Genomic DNA, 20,945 nt, shown 5'->3' with positions numbered 1-20,945 from the left:
TCTACATCAGTGAGCAGTAGTCTTTCAATAACACCAATTCATAATGTTCTCTTTGTCATATTATTTATAAAAACCCAACATTAATCTACCATGAGCTCAGTACTTAGTAAGATTCAGCAGAGTTAAAGTGGTGTGGATAAACTTCCTTTTGACAAGCAGAAGGACCCAAGCCGAACCAGACTCATGCTGAACCACATCTGCTGAAGTTACATCAAGGTTGTCAAGAGATGGAGGGAGATGCAGAAAAGACAAAAGAGAGATCTAAGGAAAAAGAAGAGGGAGATGCAGACAAGTGAACAGAGAGAGACAAGGGGAATGCAAAAAAGAGAGATGGAGATGCAGAGGAGGGAGGGGGTGAGATGCAGAAAATAAAAACAGGGAGATGCAGAAAAAGAGAAGAGGAAAAAGTCAAGAGGGTGAGGGAGATGCAGGAAGGAGAGGAGGTATATACAGAAAAGAAAGGAGATGCAGTACGTGCATGAAGAGAGAAAAAGAAGGTGCACAAACACGAAAAAGGCAAGAGGGAGAGGCAGAAAGAGAAGAGAGGTAGATGCAAAAATAGAAAAGGGGAGATGCAGAAAGAGAAAAGAGAATGTAGGAAAAGAAAGAAGAACATCCTGGAAGAGAGCAGCAGGATGTGCAGGAAAAAAAGAGGTGCAGTAAAGGCAACAGGAAGATGCATAAAAATAAGATGATGCAGAAAGAGAGAATGGAAGTGAAGGGGGAGGTCAAGACAAGGAGAAAAGGTAGATGCATAGAATGAGAAAACAGGCAGAGCAATAATAACAGATCAGATAAATTTATGGCTGTCCTGGTCATAAATCCATCCAGTATCTATACCACTTATCCTGTTAGGGGTCGTGGGGGGCTGAAGCCAATTCCAGCTGTCACTGGATGAGAGACAGGGTACACTCTGGACCAGGCATGCTCAAATTCACAATACAGGCACTTTTTCACCAGTTATCCTAACAGGCATGTCTTTGGTCTGTTGGAGGAGCCCTAAACTTATTTTCATGGACACTATAATGTCAGTAATAATGATGACAGTATGTTAAGAATTAGCAGTGATGAAATGGAGAGGACTGTTCTGGTAATTATACAAGTCTTTTTAACATTCTACACTGAGCCGATAAAGTTTTCACTCTCTTGTTAGGTCCTTTGAACTGCAGTTGAATTTGACCGAAAGGTTCTATAAATAAGGTTTGACTGATTGACTGACTTTCTTAAATACACCAGGAGATAAAAACACTGAAAAGATCCAAAAAAGATGAGATATGTGTTCTAGTTGTGATCCATTATTCATCACTTTTACCCATCTCTGTTAGACATCACCGTGTCTACATTTTTATTTGTGTGAACTGACCCTTTAAAGGAGGCAGGTGTTACCATGAATAGATATTTTTTGATGTGCAGAAGATAATGGAGACTTACTGGATGAATTTTCTGTGAACTCATGCGAGGTGGTGTACCAGTGAAGCGTGCAAATTGAAATAAATCACTGCAGACATGACATCCAGTACTGTATACTCAGAAGACAGCCATTTACAACAGCATCTGTCCTGCGGTATTTGCTGCCTATTATTTGTGATGGGTCAACGTAATCCTTCTTGCTTTGTCGTACCGTGAAAAGACAGAGAGCCTGAAATGTCGGCCCCATCATGGATCATTCCTCCATTACAGCTCACATTGCATCATCTTATTCTCGTCATGTAAAAGTGATTCTGAAAACGGTCGGCCTTTTCAAAGGGGCCGTCTGTCTCGCGCAGAGCCTTAGTGTAGCAAATCGGTCTTCATGGCAGGAGACAGTATGGGAATTTTTTTAAAGACGCAGGCCTCATTGGGATTGCCATTTCTTTTGATGTCATGTCATGCAATGGCATTTCAAGGGGGGAATATGTTCCTTTGTAGAAGACAGACCAGACAGGCAGGCAGCGATAAAGGCAGCTCCAATCAAATGAGACACGTAATTAAAAGTTCTGAGAGGCTTGGAACAAGCAAGGTCAGGCTAAAACTGTGAAGAATAAAACAACTGCATAAAGAGCAATCAAGAGATGAACACCTCCACGGATTCACTTTGTGATGGCATTGATGTATTTATACTCTAAGAGCATCAAACGGGAGACTGTTTGATCTGATAAACAGCTCTGCAGATGAACCTGCCTGTATGGATGAAATCATACATAATTCGTCTTCACCTCAGAAATATAATCACATTAATATGTCAGGAATGAACTAGTTACAGCCCGGTGTCTGTGAGACTGTTTCAGATGGAATCTTTCAGACTCTTCTGAAACAGTGCTGGTGCAAGCAGAAAACACATATTTGCACACATTTGTTTGTGGAGTAACCCTGTTGTTTCTCTCAATATATCATACAGACTGCATGAGTTGATGTAGGCGTTTTTACTATTAGGCAAGGTAACAATCATCTCAACATATAGTCATTATGGGTAGGGCTGGGAAATCTTACTTCTGTAATTAGTGGTGTGTCTGTCTGTTTTGATTTGCACCCCACACCGTTGCTCCAATTGTCCTGGAACCCTCTCAGAAGACCTCTTGGTGTTCTGGTTCCAAGCTGGTGCCATGAAATGATCATAAATATGTACATATTTTCAACAAAATCACAAAATATTGCACTGAGTCATCATTAAGGGACACTGCTGCATTATGTTTACCTTGAAAGTCTGATGACAGAGCTGGGAATGACATCGCACCCGAGTTGAATGCGTTCCATTTACTATGAGCTCATAAGAGAAAGTGACAGAGCCGGAAAACAACTGGACTTTGTTGAAACACACCTGAAAGGAAAAAAGGCACAGCTTTAATCCTCCCCATATTGTGTTGCTGGCCAATCACCGCATACGCATCGGTGTGCAGAGATGCTGAGCCATTATGTAGTTATCTGGAGGAAAAAACACCCCTTTCCATGCAAAAATGGCCTAGTATTTATTTTGCCTTAATAATTTTACATCTCTTCATGTTTTTAGTTCTTTCTGCTTTTCTTTTCTTTTCTTTTTAAAAATCTTCAGTCCCATTGGTCTCAGGTTTTTTGTTGCTGGGTTTCTGTGTTGGCCGGGTACTCATGGGTTCTTATGACGTCTCATGTTGTCTCAGTTCTGGTGATGTCATGGGTTATCTAGGTTCTTATGATGTCTTCGGATGCTTTAGTTCTAATAATGTCTCATGTTGTCTGGGTTTAACATGTTTTTTACCTTTAGTGTTCACTTAATGTTGCTTCGCTGTCTTTCTCTCTTGTTTGGGTTCTACTGCTTTGTTTTTCTACATATAGAGGCACTTTGTAAAACCTTGTTTTAAAAAGTGCTATACAAATAAAATGCTATATTACTGCATTAACTCTTTAATGCCAATCGTATCATATTTGATACACAGTTTTGTGACACCTCTGTCCAGTCAACATGATCATTAATTTCCTCAATAATCTTTTGTATACAATCTGATAAATTATAAAAAATGTCCTCCAGTGGATTATCAATTGCCGAGATGCCTAACGCGTCAAATGTGATACCAAAAAAAGTGAAATCAAGGCATTTCGAGCAGCAGCATTAAAAAAAAAAGCAAAGAGCAGATGTCTTAACAAAATAACACAACTGCAAATACAAGTATATAGAAGAAACTGTGTTTTTTTTAACATAATACAATATATATTGTTGGCCTCATAGCAAAATTGCCTTTTTTCAGGAAGAAAAAGAACGAAGAAAAAGAATTTGGAGAAAAACGTAGGATTTTTTATTTATACTGTAACAGTAAGTTCAGGAGAGTAAAGTTAGGCAGATATCACAGTTGGGCCAAAAAATGACTGCGGCAGTTATGCTATAAGAGTGTATGTAGTCTATATACAACAATGAAAACTATAAACAGACTTTTTTAAATAAAGTTGTCAGATATTGACAGTAATAGCATTTAAATATATGAAACAAGCTGGATAAATACGGTAAAATTTGAAAGCCAAGAATGGCTGTAGTGCAAAGAGAGAACGGTTTCAACTGGTTAGGAGGAGTGGAGGAGCTGGACAGTACTGGGAACAAAGGTTCTTGAATAGCGTAGGCTGATACTGAAGTTATTTGTTCCACAGGCCCTGTCACAGAAAATACATGAACAGGATCAATGATTGCTCCTTTGAAGAAATCCTTAAGTCAAATTAGCAATAAAGACCAAAGAGGAAAAATCACTTGTTGCATGTGTACAGTACGTCAATTATGGGTAAAATCATCTAACTTCTGCCAATCCTTTAACAGCAACAGTGCATGTTTACATGCAGCAACACACGCATGCAAATACTCACCAAAAACAGGCCATTTTTAATTTAAATAATTAACTTATTTCTGTTATAACATCAGTAGATTCACAGTTCTGTTGAATGCTGTATCTCTCCAGTTGTAATGGAGCTGTCCATGGTGTTGAAAGTTGCTGCTCCTCTTAATCCTCTGTAGAGTCTAACTAACGGCTGACAGGCACCCTGGATTTGGCAGGAAATCAAGGGCTTCTCATTGATTGACCCCCTAACAGGGGTAATGTCCACTTCATCAGGACGTGTCAACACTAAACACAGTCCTGCCATCAATAACCTCAGATTTTAAGGCAGGAAGTAAAAGAAATGAAATACTCAGAAAATACAATTTGAGACACTCATACTTCACTTTAATATGAGCATTTCATTTGAACACCACTGCATTTAGTTTATATTGTACTTTATAATCCATTTAATCTGTTTGGTCACTTATGTTTCAGATCCTCTCAAGGTTAAGAAAAAGCTGAAAAGAAAACATGTTCAACACATCAATTTAAATGCAGTATAATGGAACACTAATGCAGCTAAAACATTAAAAATAATGTGCACTTTAATGCATTATTGTTTTTAAAAACAGCAATATGAAATATATTATTCCCAAACAAGACAATATGTAAATGAGTTCTCCTTTAAAAGCTTATATTTGAAGCTTTTTATTTATTATAAAGGACTGAGAGTCAGAAAGAAACAGGGATGACTGAGTGGAGAAGAGCATGAGGTAAAGCGCCTTGGGTTGGACTCAAACTTGAACGCTGGTTTGACCTTTATGTTTTCTATCCCCCATGAAATGTTCATCTTTACTTAAAATACTCCTACATACCCCTTAACATACTGACCTGGCATTACTCCTTTATTCAAAGAGCTGCTATTACTCTGTGTAGTTGAAACGTTTTTAAAGAGAACAAATCTCCTCTGTTCACTTCTCTGCTCTCATGTAATCACTTCAGTCCAATCTGCTGTCAATCTGAATCTGTAGCTCTTAATCATTTCACTGTCTCCTCAACCTCTTGACAAATGACTTTCTGCTCTGTTGGGAGCCCCAGGCCACGGCTGTTATTGTACTTTATTGATGTGAGATTGTAAATGAAGCTCTTTGCACTGCCCAGTGGAATGCTGAGCTTTAAGTCCTCCACATTGATTCTGCACATGACTGAGGAGTCTTTTACTGATCCTACTGATGAAACATGACCAGCTGTACAATCAAAAATATGAGGTATAACATGACACGTAACATTTTTGCCAGATATATATTTTTCAATGTGTTTTTTCTCAGTTTCTTAAAAGCAGTGAGTCCCAAAGTAGGACCTGTGACCTTTGAGTGGGCTGCAGTAAAGACCAGGTCATTCCTGCTAATGTCCTAATTGGTTGCCATTATCTAAAGATTGCAGTCGCTTCAACTAAACCACACCTGTAGCTACTGACTCTTTCTCCTCCAATGATGCTGATAGATCCGGTCATTCTTAGAAAGGGAACAATTGTTTCAGCTTGAAGCTTTGCAACATGGATCCTACTGATGACAGACATGGAACCTGTGATCCATATGATTTGAAAGGTTAGCTTCTAGATACATCCTCTAGTTTGTTGTCACATACGGTCTTCCTTTTGCAGACAAGATAAGATAAAGAGCATTTATGGAGTCAGGCACTGATGTTGGACCAGAAGGCCTGGCTTCCACTGCAGTGTCTGTGTGTTTTACACCTCCCCATCTAACACTTGGCATTTGGATTTGGTGATATGAGGCTTGCATGAAGCTGCTCAGCCATGGTAACATATTCGTGAAGTTCCTGCTGCACAGTTTTAGTGTTTACATCAATGCCAGTGGAAGTTCAGAGCTCTTCAGCTATGAAATCAGCAGAGTCCTGGAGACATTTACACACCCCACTCCCACAATTTAACATGATTTTCTGCTTCGTGGCTGAGTTGCTGCTGTTCCTAAACTCTTCCACTTTCTAATAATATCACTGATAGTTTACTGGAATATCCAATACTGGAATAATGTGTGCTGAGTACTTTGGTCCATATAGTGTGAGTGTGTGTGCCTTAGTGTAATGTAAGAGATGAGGGGTGGGCTTGAAAATATTTGTTTAATGATGAATTTTATTTGTAAAGCCCTATTCAAATACTCAAAGATACAGTTCATTAGTTAAAATGAATATACAGTATCAACATGAAAACAAAATCATCTAGTAAGGCTTGTTTAAAAAGCTGAGTTGTGAGCAGTGAGTTTGCAGGGGTGGAGTGAGTTCCAGATGGAGGGGTCTGCTATAGAGAAAGATCTGACCCCCCCCAGGTTTGCTACTTGGTCCTGAGTGATGGAGAGAGGGCATTGGTGTTACAATAATGGAGACTACAGGATTGAGTGTGACGGTGAAGGAGGTCAGTGAGATAGGAAGGGGACTGGTGACTAAGGGCTTTGTGTGTAAGGAGCAGGATTTTGAATTGGATGCGATAGGGGAGTGGAGATTTTTAAGGACAGGGTGATGTGTTCACAGGAGATGGTGTGGGTGAGGACTGAGAAGGTGTATTGTAAGGGTTGCTGTTGCAGTAGTCGAGGCTGTAAATGATGAAAGAATACCTGCCAACACTGTTGTTTTTCTCTGAGTGATTTTAATAAATATTCACCCCTTTTAAGTGACTGACTTAATCCAACAAAGGTCCAGTCAGCTGATGGTAGCAGTCTCACAATTAGTGAGATGGAGATCACCTGAGTGCAGTGAATGTGTCTTAGTGATTGTAGAATAAAGACACCTGTGTTTGGAAGATCCAGTTGCTGGTTAATTAGTATCCCTGGCTACCATTACACCATGAAGACAAAAGAACACTCCAAGCAACACCATCCCCACTGTGAAGCATGGTGGTGGCAGCATCATGCTGTGTGGATGCTTCTCAGCAGTTGGCCTTGGAAGACTTCTAAAGGTAGAGAGTAAAATGAATACAGCAAAATATAGAAAAATCCTGGAGGACAATCTTTATCAGTCTAACAGTGAACTACAGCTTGGGAGAAGATTTATTTTCCAGTAAGACAATGAGCTGAAGCATACAGAGAAAGCTACACAGAAATGGTTTTAAGACAACAAGGTGAATGTCCCACACATGCAGTAGTGAAGTGTTAGAGGGGCTGAAAACAGGATCTATGTTGGACATTTGTCAGCATTTTGTCACAGTCCATTGACTAAGTAATTCATATTTCAACTGAAAGTTTGATCAATAGAATAATCAATAATGAAAAATGATTCAGTGTGAGCTCCACACAAAGCGTCTCCACAAATTGGCAGCATCTATCTACGATCCGTCAGAATCCATCAGAATTATTTATGTGTTTGTTCAGCGGCACCGTCTAATCTCTGGGGTCTCTGATTGTTTCTTTCTTGGCCAAGCTTCTATACAAAAAACATTAAGATGATCAATAATATCTGATTCAGGATCAATGCTTTTAAGTTGCTTATTTTATCATGCATGGCAACATTGGACCAGTGATTAACAGAGCAACTGACGACTAAATCTAAACAGGATAAATGGAGAACAGAGGCGAGTTATGGAAGTCTGAGCCCATGTGAAACCGGTAGATAGATTGCCAAGGAAAAATAACGGTTTCTTCCTCGTGTTAACCATTGTAAAAGGTGTCGGCTGAATAATAGCTGCGGCGGTCGGGGCACGTGAAGATGCTCATGAGCCTGTGTATAAATGTGGTGCTCTGAACCTCTCTGTATGTGCTGTAACAAGGCCTGTGGTGCACTAATTAGCCCATTAACACTGCTGTCACAAAGCATAACTCTTGTATGAGAATAACACACGGGAAAATACCACCAGAGTCAGAGCAGCAGGTGTAGCACGCCTCATTATTTACCCATCATTCTTTGTGGAGCAGAAGGACAGCTGGCCCAGTGACTAAGAGACTAGTGGTGTCACACTCTACAGGACTATATCAATTATTTTATTCTTACTAAATTCACCAAAGGCATGATTGCCAACCCCATTTATTTCAGTGCACATGATGGTACGTACTGCAGAGACCTGAGCTTTTATTTGGAATACATTTTAGTTTATTCCACTTATTTGGGATCAGAAGGACCTGATCAGTTTAAAATTTCAGTCTTGTCTGTGGACAAGAAGTAGTTTTGACTAAAAATTGTGTCCACAAAATCTCTTCACAGTCTTCTTTCTGCAGAAGATAAAGACCTTGATCAGTTTTCAAGCAGATGTTTTAGTTGAATGTCAACCAATTGGTCAGTTGTTGGGTTTATTTTTTGTCAGAAAGGTGTCAGTCATTGAGATAGGGACAGGGCACTCATTTTGATGATAATGGACTTGTTAAGGCAAAGCATTGACAGAATTTACACTAAAAGTTCTGAATTTAGTGGAAATTTTCCTTAAGAAAATCCACACAAATTTCAAAGAAATCTACTGGAGTTTATGTTAAACTTCTTAAACATATCTTTAAGGTATTCCAAAAAATTGCCCAAAATTTCTTCAAATTCCACAATTTTCAGTGAAACTTTATCATCAAGCATAAACATTCTGCTCCCCCACATGTTTTGGGAAAACATAATAAATTCCTCAAAATTAAAAAAAAAAAAAAAAAAAAAAAAAAACTGGAAAATTAGGGAAAAAAATTCCCCAAACAAATTCCCTGAAATTTTCATAAAATTGGTTAAAAAAAAACAGTTAATGGACACATCCACCCCAAAAAAATTCAAAAACTACAAAATAAAATTTGAAAGAATTAACAAATAGAAATGAAAATTAATAAAGATAAAAAATAATTTTACAAATGTCCAGTGAAATTCCCCAAAACATGCAACATATCTCCAAAATTTACTTAAAATTAAAAAAAAAAAACAAAGCCTGAATTTTGACTTGAAACTGCAGAAATTGCACAAAGAAATATTAAATCGATGCAACTCTTAAACCTAAAATGCAGGGAAATGCCTATGAATATACAGAGCCTTTGTAGTAAGCACAACAGATGTTTGCATGGTGGATTGAGGATAATTGGGGTTAAAAATGAGAGACAGTGAATTACTTTTGTAGTAATTCTCTCTTATTAGATAGCCTTACTTTTTACATTATACCTCATTAAATAATGCTGCATGTTTAAATAGAGTGGCTGGAAAAGAATGCTTGGCTAGATGTTTGAATCCATCAGCCACAGTGACAGGCAGATGAAAAAGTTACTTTCATCCCTGCTGCGTTACAGACATATGTAATGCCGTTACAGTAACATGGTTACTTTGTGCCGTGTAACACCAACACTGGTGGTTACTTTTAAATTACTTTTAAAAAGTATTTAGTTATATTTACTAGTTACTTCTCCCAAAAAATAACTGAGTTAGTAACTGAATTACTCTACTATAAAAGTAACTAGTTACCAGGGAAAGTAACTATTGCGTCACTTTTTTTGAGTTTAAATATGTCTCAGAGTTTGGATTTTTTTCTAAGCAGGTTTCACAAGCCAGTTGCATAGAGTAGAATTGCATAGACAGGTACTTACACAGAACTTTTAATATTTATTACACCTCAACAGGCCACAACTGGTAGACATACTGTACTTCAAGTATCTTCTTCATCGCACAAATACAGTGTAACAATATAACAATACAACAGTTAAGTGCTTTTAACTCTCACTCATAGTCTACCTGCCCATCATTCCATTCAGATCAGACTGTGTCACAAGTTTTTGTGAAGCTGGAGCAGAAAAATCCAGCTTTAGCTGCTTGGACGACATAGCTCTGAGCTTACGTTAGCCACACCTGGCCTGCTATCATCAACAGTGCCAATGTAAGCTATTTTGTTGCTGTAAGGAAATTCAGTGTCCTGTTAATAAACTGGCGGTTTCCAGTAGACCTTTATTTTGAAGGAAAAGGAGGAAGTGCAATGCAATATATATATATATATATATATATATATATATATATATATATATATATATATATGTATGTATATACAGTTTAGGCACAGCCCAGATCGCTCGGTTACATCAACAACGGTGTTTTTGGCCACTAGTTTTGTAGAAGTGCATGCCATTGAGAGATGCTTCATTAGATTAGAGTTGCTTACAACGGACATGGACAAACACTTCGCTCTGGGACATAATGTACACTTCACATGTACATTCTTGCCTTTTACTTCAAGGAGAATAAAGTAGTGTCTGTACTTCCACTTTGAAAACGCCAACTTTCCCCCCAGACGCGCCAGTGCTGCTGCTTATGCTACGTTCCAGTTGTACTGGGAAGTCAGAATTTCCAAGTTCCCAGCTGGAAATTTCACCTGGAACACCCCCTGAAGTTGGATTTCCGACTCAGAAAGTCGGACAACCCTCACCAATCCCGACTTGACCACAACGTCATAATCCAAGATGGCTGCATCATGCATCAACAGTAATAAAGTTCTCATAACGTTTTATTTGTTAGCACTTCTGTTTTGTTTTTGTGAAATTAAATAAGTGGTATATGTAGTACTGTCCAATGTCTATCTGTAGACATGGTGCTATGGTGTTTGTATGTGTAAAATACCGTGTTATGCGTTGTTTTCAACTGGTATAGCTAACAACAGCTAACAACGGCTAAACGTTACAATATCTTGGTTTTTTGACTTGTTTACTGGAACGCCACCAACTCCGGTGTGACGTCATTCCCAGCTCCGACTTCCGACCTCTGAGGTAAATGGAACACAGCATTACCTCTGCTAGTTTGGGTGTGTGTGGCTGCTGTGTGCGTGTGTAAACCGAACACTGCCTCTGATTGGCTTACCATGAAAGCTTACTCTACCTTAGCCAATCATCATGACTTCTGTAGTTGTCTTGCCCCTCCCTCCTCCCTCACCAAAGAAAAAAAATAAACCATTTTGCAGCTCCTGTGGCTGAGAGCCAAATCGGATGACGAGAGCTTCAATGAGTAGCTTTAGTTTATAACACGCCCCATTTTATTGCTGGTAACGGTAACGGCGTTGTAACGATGGAAATAGTAATAAGTTAGATTACCCATTACTGAAAAAATAACGCCGTTAGTAACGCCTTTATTTTAACGCTGTTATTCCCATCACTGGCAAGTACACATTACAACGCAAGCCAAACTTTTTATCTGCTTTTCTCCCTTGTTAGGTCATAATCCTATACTGGCGTAACTAAACCTTGTGAAGTGCTGGTTTGACTGAAAACACTCCTCAGTGAAGAAAAGTGACAGGCAGAGAAGAGCAGAGCGGCTCAGGGGCTGTGAGTTTGTCTCACAACATCACATCACATTACTGCAGGCTGAGAGCTCAGCTACCGTATAACAGCTAATAGATGTACACACTCGTTCACCAAAAACAGATGGTGAAAAAAGAGAGATACAGCTGCACGAAACCTGCACGTTTGGACTTATAAATCATACCAGGGAGATGTGTATTCAGAATTTTAGGGTGCATTGTTTCCTCTTATATGATGATATGAAAGATTATAAATGATAGGATTTATATAATTTATTCATAATGAAAAGATTAGTCAACGTTTTTGTCAGTTAAATAATGTTTTTAGGATATTTTAGCAGTAAAAACTCCCCAGGACCCAGACAAGAGGCCTGACGAGGAGAGAAAAAGGTAGTATTTTATTTTAACTGGCAAAGTTTGCTGCTGTCATGGGATTTGTTGATTTTTTCTTTTAAGGATAACAGCGTAACAGCTTATCTTTTAACTGTTGGCAGCACACAGAAACAGTGTTTGCCTATTTTCTCAGTCTTCTGGGTTTGATTTCCCAACAGTGTAAATGCTTTTTAGGCTTCAGTAAAGTAAAAGGGACAAAATAAAAACAAAACAAAAACACATCCTAAAAGAAAAATTGCAGGTGATGTGAGGAAATTCCAGAGGCCACATGAATCGGCTTTGCTCTGAGGTCTCCTTTATCTCCATCAGCTATAGCCAGAGGGGGTTTTATTTCAATATTGCTGATGTCAAATTGGAAGTAGATCTGGACAGGAATCACTTTGGGAGATTTCCTCCTATCCGTCCCTGTCTGTTAGAGATTTTTCCTGTTGTTTGAAATCTCTCACCACAGATTTATAGTCTGTCTTGTTCAGTGAGGTGGTTATCTTTGGTGTACGCATTTGAAAATCCCCTTTAATGAGGTTAGAAAATCTAATTTGTTCCTGCTCTTTTTCCCCCACCGTAAAAATAAGACCGTATTTAACTGGACTGCAGTTTTCTGCTCTCCTCTGTGAACTGCAGTCTGCAGTAATTGCATCTCATGGGATTCTGTCTTTATTTGTTGTCCAGAGGAGAGGCAGAATCTCCAACGGAATACGTAAAACAAATTGGGGGTAGTCTGAGAAAAAAACGACACTTTTTACTTTTTGTATACTGTGCACTCAATTCAACAAATCCTTCTGATCAATAATTGAAGGCAGCTCTACAGGCTTTGTTTGGCTGCTGTTTTATTTCATCATGTGTCTGCATTATAGAGGGGAGGATTGACCTTTTGTTAGCTAAGTCAGGTTTTAATGTGCGTCCGATCATCATGGTCGAGTAATTAGTGGAAACTTTGGTCGAAAGACAAAAAGGAGGGCGGCACGGTGCCTCGGAGCGGCTTTGTGATGAGAAACAATATCCCTCCTCCTCCACTGGGTCAATCTTCTTAAGATATGATAGTCCAAATTTGCATATTAATTTTCCTTGATGCTGTTCTGTGTGGCACCAACTGATAAGAGCGTCTCAGTGACAGGCTGTGTATCCAACAGTGTGACTAGAGGAGATAGAGAAAAATCAGTGTGCACAGCTGGGATTCTTCTGCTAGCCTGTAATTAAAATTACACTTCCTTTCCTCTCTCTCCAAAATACAGCACGAGATCATGTTCAGCACATCAAGCCTATCAAGATTTCTCTCTGTTCATTTTTACAAAGCACAACGCCAAAAAAGTTGGGATGTTGTGTAAATGTGAATAAAAACAGAATACAACAATCTTTTTGCAGTCAGATAAATACAGCACAAAGGCAAGAAATTCAATGTTCAAAATCATCAACTAGAATGTGTTTTCTGGAAATCTGCACACATTCTGAACTCGATGCATGCAGCTCAGGGTTTCCACTGTCCCATTCTGCACTTCATAGTGCGCCATACATTTTCAATGGGAGACAGGTCAGGACTGCATGCAAGCCTGTATCCCCTCCTTTACTGTGAAGCCATGCTGTTGTAACTAGTGCCAAATGAGTCTTTGTCCTGCTGAAATAAGCAGGATTGTCCCTTCAAAAGACTTTGCTTGGATGAAAGCATATGTTTCTCCAAAGTCTATACCTCTCAGTGTTGATGATGCATCCACAGATGTGCAAGTTACCCATGCCATAGGCACTAATATACCCCACGCTATCACAGATGCTGGTTTTTGAGCTTTACGTGAATAACAATCCAGATGATCCTTTCCCTCTTTTACCTGGAGGACCGGACGGCTATTATTTTCTAAAAACAACTGGAAATGTGGACTCATCAGACCACACCACACTTTTCCACTTTTGGTCAGGCTCACCTCAGGCCCAGAGAAGTGGGCGGGGCTTCTGGATGTTGTTATGTCAGAGTCTGAATCAGAATTAAGTTTTATTGCAAAGTAAATTTTTAAAAACAAACAATTTGACTTTGTGTTTGTTGCAAAACAAATAAGGCTAATAAAAATATTAAGATGCTAGTAAGAAATATTAAGAGGTTGATCAAAAGTGTTGAGGCTAATAAAAATTATTAAAGGCTAATAAAAATATTGAGAGGATAACAAAAACATCAAGAGGCTAATAAAAAGTATTAAAAGGTTACTAAGAAATATTAAGAGGTTGATAAAACTATTATTAGGCATACATAAAAAGGCAATAAACTTAAAGGTAACATATTTGACCCCTTTAAGACAAGTTTATATTGGTCTCAGAGGTCCCCAAAGCATTCCTGTGAAGTTTGTTGCTGAAAAAACACTCAAGTAATGGATTTTTGCACATCTAAAAGCCCCTATGTTTCAGCCCTGCTCAGAATGAGCTGTTTCTGTGTCTGTGGCTTTAAATATTACTGAGCTGTCTGACTCCGCCCCTCTCAGGAAATGGATTTGGCTTAATGCATGTGGCTCTCCTGATGGATCAGGAGAGGAAAGCGCAACTTTCCTCCAAACAGGGAGGGCCAATCGAACCTGGGGGCGCTGCTAACTCCCCACATGACATCATGGGGGGAAAATCTTAGAATGGCTTGTTTCAGCACACATTTTCTGAAAGCTGGAGAAAGAGAGGGGAGAGGGAATGGATTTTTCTGATTTTGGGGGGACTGTGGACAGGCCAGGGGCATATATTTTTGCCAGAAAAGGCCGAAAAGATGTATTTTGCATAATATGTGATCTATAAAAGTATTAGAAAAAAATACAGTTGCAAAATGAAAATATTAAATACAATATAAACATCATAGAATTATGTATAAAGGTCCAAAAAAAGGAGAAACTGTGCAAATGTGCAAATATATTGGTGATAAGGTTATAGTGCATTTTTCTAAAGGAGTATTACACACACAGTACAAGATATGGCTTTTGCTTTGCATGACAGAATTTTACCTGACATTTACAGTGACATACTGTCTTAACAGACTGGTTTTCTGAAGCTTTCCTAAACTTGTTGTAACATCCATCAGAATGATGCTGGATTTTAATGCTTGCAGAGATTTCTCTTTTCTTTTGTCTGTCCCAGTTTTTTTGGAACATGTTGCAGACATAAAATTTGTTGTGCATATTTCTTTAGAAGCAACAAATACAGTCAGTTTGAACTTTAAATATAGCATCAATGTGCTTTAAACACACAATGTTTAAAAGAGTTTGAAAATCACTTCTGTTTTTGTTTAAATTTTACACAATATCTCAACTTTATTGGAACTGGGCTTTGTGCGTTTAATCCCTTGGCAAGTGTGTCATTTTGCAAAAAGACACAAAAGACAACAGGATACATAAAAGTTAGTGTCTACAGTGGGAGAAGAGAACTTCAAAATAAAAGCTTCTTTTGAAACTGTAGAAAACTTTTTCGTGCATTTTGCCACAAAAATCTGTCTGAAATATATCACTCCAAGTTTGAATTACATTGTTTACAAGAGGGATATTTGATGTAGAAGGATGAGATATTAAGTTTGTTCATGCCTGTTTGACTTCAGGATTACAGTAACAACAAGACAGAAACAGTTTGTTGATATTGAAGCGGCACTGCTCTAATAAATATTGTTTTCATGTGTAGTTTTTGGATGTAGTATCTTCTTCATCTTTTTTGAGTAAATGCTAAAATACAACATAAAAATACATGAAAAAGTCTGTCTCCTTTCAGTGCCCACAACCTGCTCAGCACCTAAAGGTACAGACACATTTATCGATTGGTTGGTGGACATAGAGGAGCAGTTAGCAGCTGACCAGTCAGATATTTCCCTCAGGAGTTGGAGGAGAATTAACCAAGCTTAAAGGAGAGAGAAAAACTGGAGCGACCTTCATCACGTAGATAACAACAACACAACTTCAGATGAATGATAATGAAGCGGCACAGATGCTGCACTTGTTGTGCTAACACGTAGGCAGAACCCACTTCACAAAGTGACAGCGTGTCAGTTTTAACATCAGAATGATGGAGCCAAGTACTTCCTGTTCAACAAGACTTTCTGTTATAGCACTAAAGACAGTGGTCCTTTCTCTAAATCTAACATCCAAGCTTTTAAGTGTCTCCATATAGTCATCCTCTTCCTCAGTATAATAGAATATGAAAAAAGTCTGCAGTAATGTTGTAGAGAAAAGACGCTGAGCAGCTACAGGTCTCAACAGCAGATTAATGAGACCCTACCAGAATTAGATTTAAATATCAATGCTTTAGCTGACATTAATTGCCACCTATTAGATTGGCTGTGCACCCCTGTATTTTAAAACAATCACCGCTATTGAGATTAGAGGAGAGAGGGGTAGGGCGCCAAGACGCTGCTTCAAGCTGTGCCATTTATCAAAGGAGGCTGCGTGGCAAGTCTCACATTTATGTCCACGTGTGACATAGAGAAAGAGAGAATGAGAAAAAAAGAGCAATGGAACCAGCTACTGCAATCTTAACTATAGTTTACAAACTATGTAAACTTGGCACTAACAGTAAGTAGATTAGTGTTTGGTAGATTATTTCTTTGTTGTAACAATACTTCTTGGCAATAAATCTGTACTGTTTATATCCCTTTAATTGAAGCCAAATTTGTAAGGAACATGCATTTGTGGGATGAACAGCAGAGCTGAGTATGTGGGTTGCACCTATGAAAAATTTGCCAAATCTGCCCTTCACCATCAGGCTGGTTTGCACTGCTATCAGCAACACGTGGACTGAAACCTGAACATGTGGAGGGAGGTTATGTTCAGATTCTGTCGACGGCAGTCGGACCGTTAAAACTGTGGACAAGATGTGAAGAATGTAATGCTGAATGCTGCGTTATGGTGTGGGCCAGCATCTCCCTCACTGGAAAAACGTGGCTTGTTATCATTGTTGGCAATCTCAATGCAGAGAGATATGTAAAATGGATCTACAGTTTTACTTGGTGGAGAAGGCTCTGCTGTAAAGATGTTCCCTGAGTTAGTCAGCAGCATGCTTTGACTTGGAAGCGTGTGGCTAGAAACCCCCATATGGGTACATTTATGACAGTGCATACTAAACACAATAAAATCAGTTCAAAAACAATTAATCCATAGCAGCATGGATCTGAATATGAGAATGCAATGAGCTTCATGCTATAAAAGAGGAAGCTGGGGTGGAGGAGGTTAAGCTTATCCAGCAGCAGTAGTAGTGTGGTGCAACAGCATTAATGCCAGCAGGGACTAGTGAGAAGGACATCATATTTATACCACTGTGTTGAGAGGAAGAGCTGTGATTGGCTGCGGAGCTGGGAGGTGAAAATTGGGATCAGCTGGCCATCAGCTGATCACAACTTGGTGTATGACTACCATATGCTGCATGAACTAACACTGAGCTTTATTTTTTGATGATTATCTTGATATACAAAAGGGTTTGAATTAAATTAAATTCAAAATGAGCTCATATTTTTCATGAAATGTTAAAATGTCTCAGTTTCAACATCTGATATGTTGTTAATGTTCTATTGTGTATAAAATATGGGCTTATGAGATTTGAAAACCATTGACCTTGTTTTTATTTACATTTGGCACAGCGCCCCAACTTTTTTTGGAATTAGGGTTGTAAATTGAACTCATTTAACCTCCTAAGACCTGCATTTTTAGTTTCTTTCACTTACTTGGTTTTATTAGGACCTGATAAGTTTGAAAAGATAAGCCGTGTCTTTATCAGGAATTCATTTTTTCAAATAAAAAAATGTATGTCCAATATCAACACAAATTCCCCAAAATTTCAAAGAAACTATAAAAAAAAATCATCTAATTTTTTTAATTTCCAATTTTAAGTGCCCCAAATTTCTTTAAGTATTCTTCAAATGTTTCAACTAAACTTTATTATACAGCCTAAATTTTAAATAAAGATTACATTTTAATTCCTGAAAATGATCAAAAAAATCCTCCAAACCCAAAAGCAAATTTCCCAGAAAATAAATTTCCAAGGTTTCATGAAAAAGAACTGAAAATTCTCCCCTACATGCCAAAAAATTCTTCTGAGAATTCCCAATTAAATTCCAAAAATTAAAAAATAAATTTCCAAAGTTTCCATGAGCGTACCTAAAAATTCAAATAAAATTCCCTACAGAAAACAGATACATTTCCTTAATTAAGACAAAAATGACCAATATCCTAAATCCCCCAAACATAAAAAAATACTCAAAAATTTAACTGCAATAAAGCTTATAATAAAACTTCAAACTATACAAAATAATATACCAAAAATATGCATAAAATTCCAAGAAAATTTTCAAGAAATAATCCCAAAATTATCCATGGAAACCCCTGAAATTTTCAGTGCAAATTCTCCCAATATTTCAAGTGAATTACTAAAACATCAATAGACAGTCTAGATAATTCTCTAACTCTAATAGTACAAAGTATTGCTAAAGTATGTTGTGGGACAGTCAGAATGTAATGTCCTCATATGTGCATGCAGGATCTTAGAAGCTTAATGCAGATATTTTGTCAGTAATCAGTAAAATCTATTATTTGAAATAATTCTGAATTCTTCTTTGACATCTCACAGCCCCTATTTGGCTGGGACACCTGATCCCCACTTTGGGAATCACAGCTGTAAAAGGCACATGACCTGTTGACTCGGCCCTGAACATCTGCACTTTCACTTTCCTCACAACTACTAGGGCATCAGGATGTAATCAGCTGTGGAGTCATGGAGCAAAGACATGTTCTTTATGTTTCTGCATTTACCAGAAAGACTGTGGCCAGTGGATAAAATCCAGAGTTGATCCTTAGTGCAGAACTTTATGAATTAAAATGGGTTTATCCGCTGTGGGAGCATGAATTTGCTCAGCTGATCGAGGTCTTTGAGTAAGGTAACTGGCCATCTCGTATTGTGCTCTAAATCAGCATGGCTCATCCTCAGAGGAGCAGGACTGAGAGCAGACAGGAACATCATTAGGTGCTGCTGTTAGAGGGGCTTAAAGTCCATCCAGCACAGTCATTGAGCATTTCTTTGACAGTAATCACTGAAAATAGAGCAGGCATTTCATTTGTCTTTCTCTCTATTTTTTTTTTCTCTCTCCTTCCCCTCCTCCTCTTCTATCCTTCTCTCCCAGAGTAATTGATATGATATGAGCACTGGCAAGTGTAATCTTCTTTTAATTAAGACCTGCTGTTGGCACCGGCTTCACGCTGATAGTGACTTACGAGCCTCTTCCTCTCATTTTTCTTCCCTCCTCTCCTATCATCTTGTTTTTCTTCTGTTGCTCCTCCAACTTTGGCTCCTTCATATTTCTGTTATCTCAACGCTTGACCCTTTCCTCTCACCCCTGTACTTCCTGCCCTTCTCCTTATCGTCTACTCTGTCTAACTCTATCGTCTTTTCCCCCTCCCTCTCTTTTGCTGCAGTCTCACCACCATGAAGAGGAGAAGAGGGCCCTCAGCCGGGAAATCATCGTCCTCAACAACCACCTCATGGAGGCGAAGATCACCATTAATAAGCTGAGAGAGGACAATGTGAGTAGCTGAATGTCCTTACTCCCACTGGCACCTATGTGCACATATGCTTTGGCGTCATGACTCTCCTTTTGGGCAATTTACAATTCGCCTGCAGGCCAACAAATTAAGCAGCAGCCTGAGGCGATAGGGACTGCAGAGATCTGGGGCCCTGGGGTGGTTTCTCTCCTTGTCTGGTCAGTAATCCCGCCTTGTTAGCAGTTGGCCTGCGAGAGCGAAACGACAACTCTTCAGGAAGTTGTCCTCCTTTTCCAGTTCTTTGTGAACAAACTACGGCTTTAAGCCCGATGCAGTTCTAAGATTTGTCCTGGATATTTGTGCCTAAAGGAGCCGCAGCAGATCAAGGATTAAACTTGAAGCAGCGGGGGTATTTCATAACGATTATTCTGAAATCAATGGGCATCCTCATGTCTGCCAGAGCTTGGAGCCAGGCCTGCGTGGGTCTGAGCTCAGGGCATGTGGCAATCTGCTGCCTCATTTTCTTTGAAGTGATTTGGCTCGCATTTCAACCGGGGGGACAAGGTTAGGTAAGATCTTCTCTCTCGGGTCAATGGTAGTTTTCAGCACTTTGGAGCTATGGAGTGTTTCAAGAATCCCCCAGATCTGGCCAGAATGATTGGAGTCAGGGTTCAGTCTGAGTGGGAAGAGGATTTTTCCATCAGAGTCAGCAGCCTGGCCGGCATTTCCTCCAGAGGGCAAGCTCTGAATTTACTGGGACAAGTAAATAACCACTCAAATATGTCACACTCTGACAGGAAAACAAATCTGTTTTTGCTGAATAAACTGTATTATACGTGTGGTACTCTTAACTTATACAACCATGCAGTCTGCAGTGGGTTCGGATGGGTTACTGAGAAGGCCGACATGGGCCTAAGAGACAGGGAGCCCGGGCAGAAAAGGCTCCAAGAGAGAAGAAAGCACCACAGTAGATGAAAAAGAACAATGACTGTATGAAATGGCTTCTTAGAATGAAATAATTGAGGCTCAAAACACAAGAGACAGTGCATATGAAGGATGCCACACCAGGTTGAAGGTAAAAAAAAAAAAAAAAACAAGCTTTATGAAATAAAATGTTCAATCACAAAAGTAGATGAATATGTTTGGTAGATTATTTCTTTCTTGTAGCAATGCTACTTTGCAATAGATTTTATACCGTTGTAAAGCCTGTTTATTTCCCTTTCAAATGGAGCCGCATTTGTAAGGAGCATGCATTTGTCGGATGACCAGCAGAGTACAGTATGTGAGTTGGTCCATGAAAAATTTGCCAGATCTGTCATCCAGCATCAGGCCCCATTTGCCCTGGTGTTAACAAGATGTGCACTAGAACCTGAACATGTGGAGGAACTGTATGTTCAGAAATGAGTCCAGATTCTGCCTATAGCAGTTGGATCATAGGGTCAAAATGTGGCTCCATTTAAAGGGAACATTAACAGGCTTTATAACGCAATAGGATTTATTGCCAAGAAGCATTCATACAACAAAGAAATAATCGACCAAACTTTAATTTACTTACTTTTTATGCCAAGTTTAGTTTAGCTGAAGTGCATT

General features: G+C 38.9%; 1 protein-coding gene across 1 annotated transcript in view; it reads left to right on the top strand.

Annotated features, from left to right (window-relative positions):
• Nucleotides 1-20,945, top strand: part of LOC121526395 (brain-enriched guanylate kinase-associated protein) — a 49,867-nt gene that overhangs the window by 17,385 nt on the left and 11,537 nt on the right. The window contains exon 4 of the mRNA XM_041812970.1: nucleotides 19,290-19,397. Coding sequence (XP_041668904.1) covers nucleotides 19,290-19,397 — 108 coding nt within the window. The remainder of the gene's footprint in view (nucleotides 1-19,289; nucleotides 19,398-20,945) is intronic.

The sequence above is a fragment of the Cheilinus undulatus genome, linkage group 18 (assembly GCF_018320785.1).
Source record: "Cheilinus undulatus linkage group 18, ASM1832078v1, whole genome shotgun sequence".
Lineage (NCBI taxonomy): Eukaryota > Metazoa > Chordata > Actinopteri > Labriformes > Labridae > Cheilinus > Cheilinus undulatus.
Note: the sequence above shows the minus strand (reverse complement) of the source record. Positions and strands in the feature narration are given on the sequence as shown.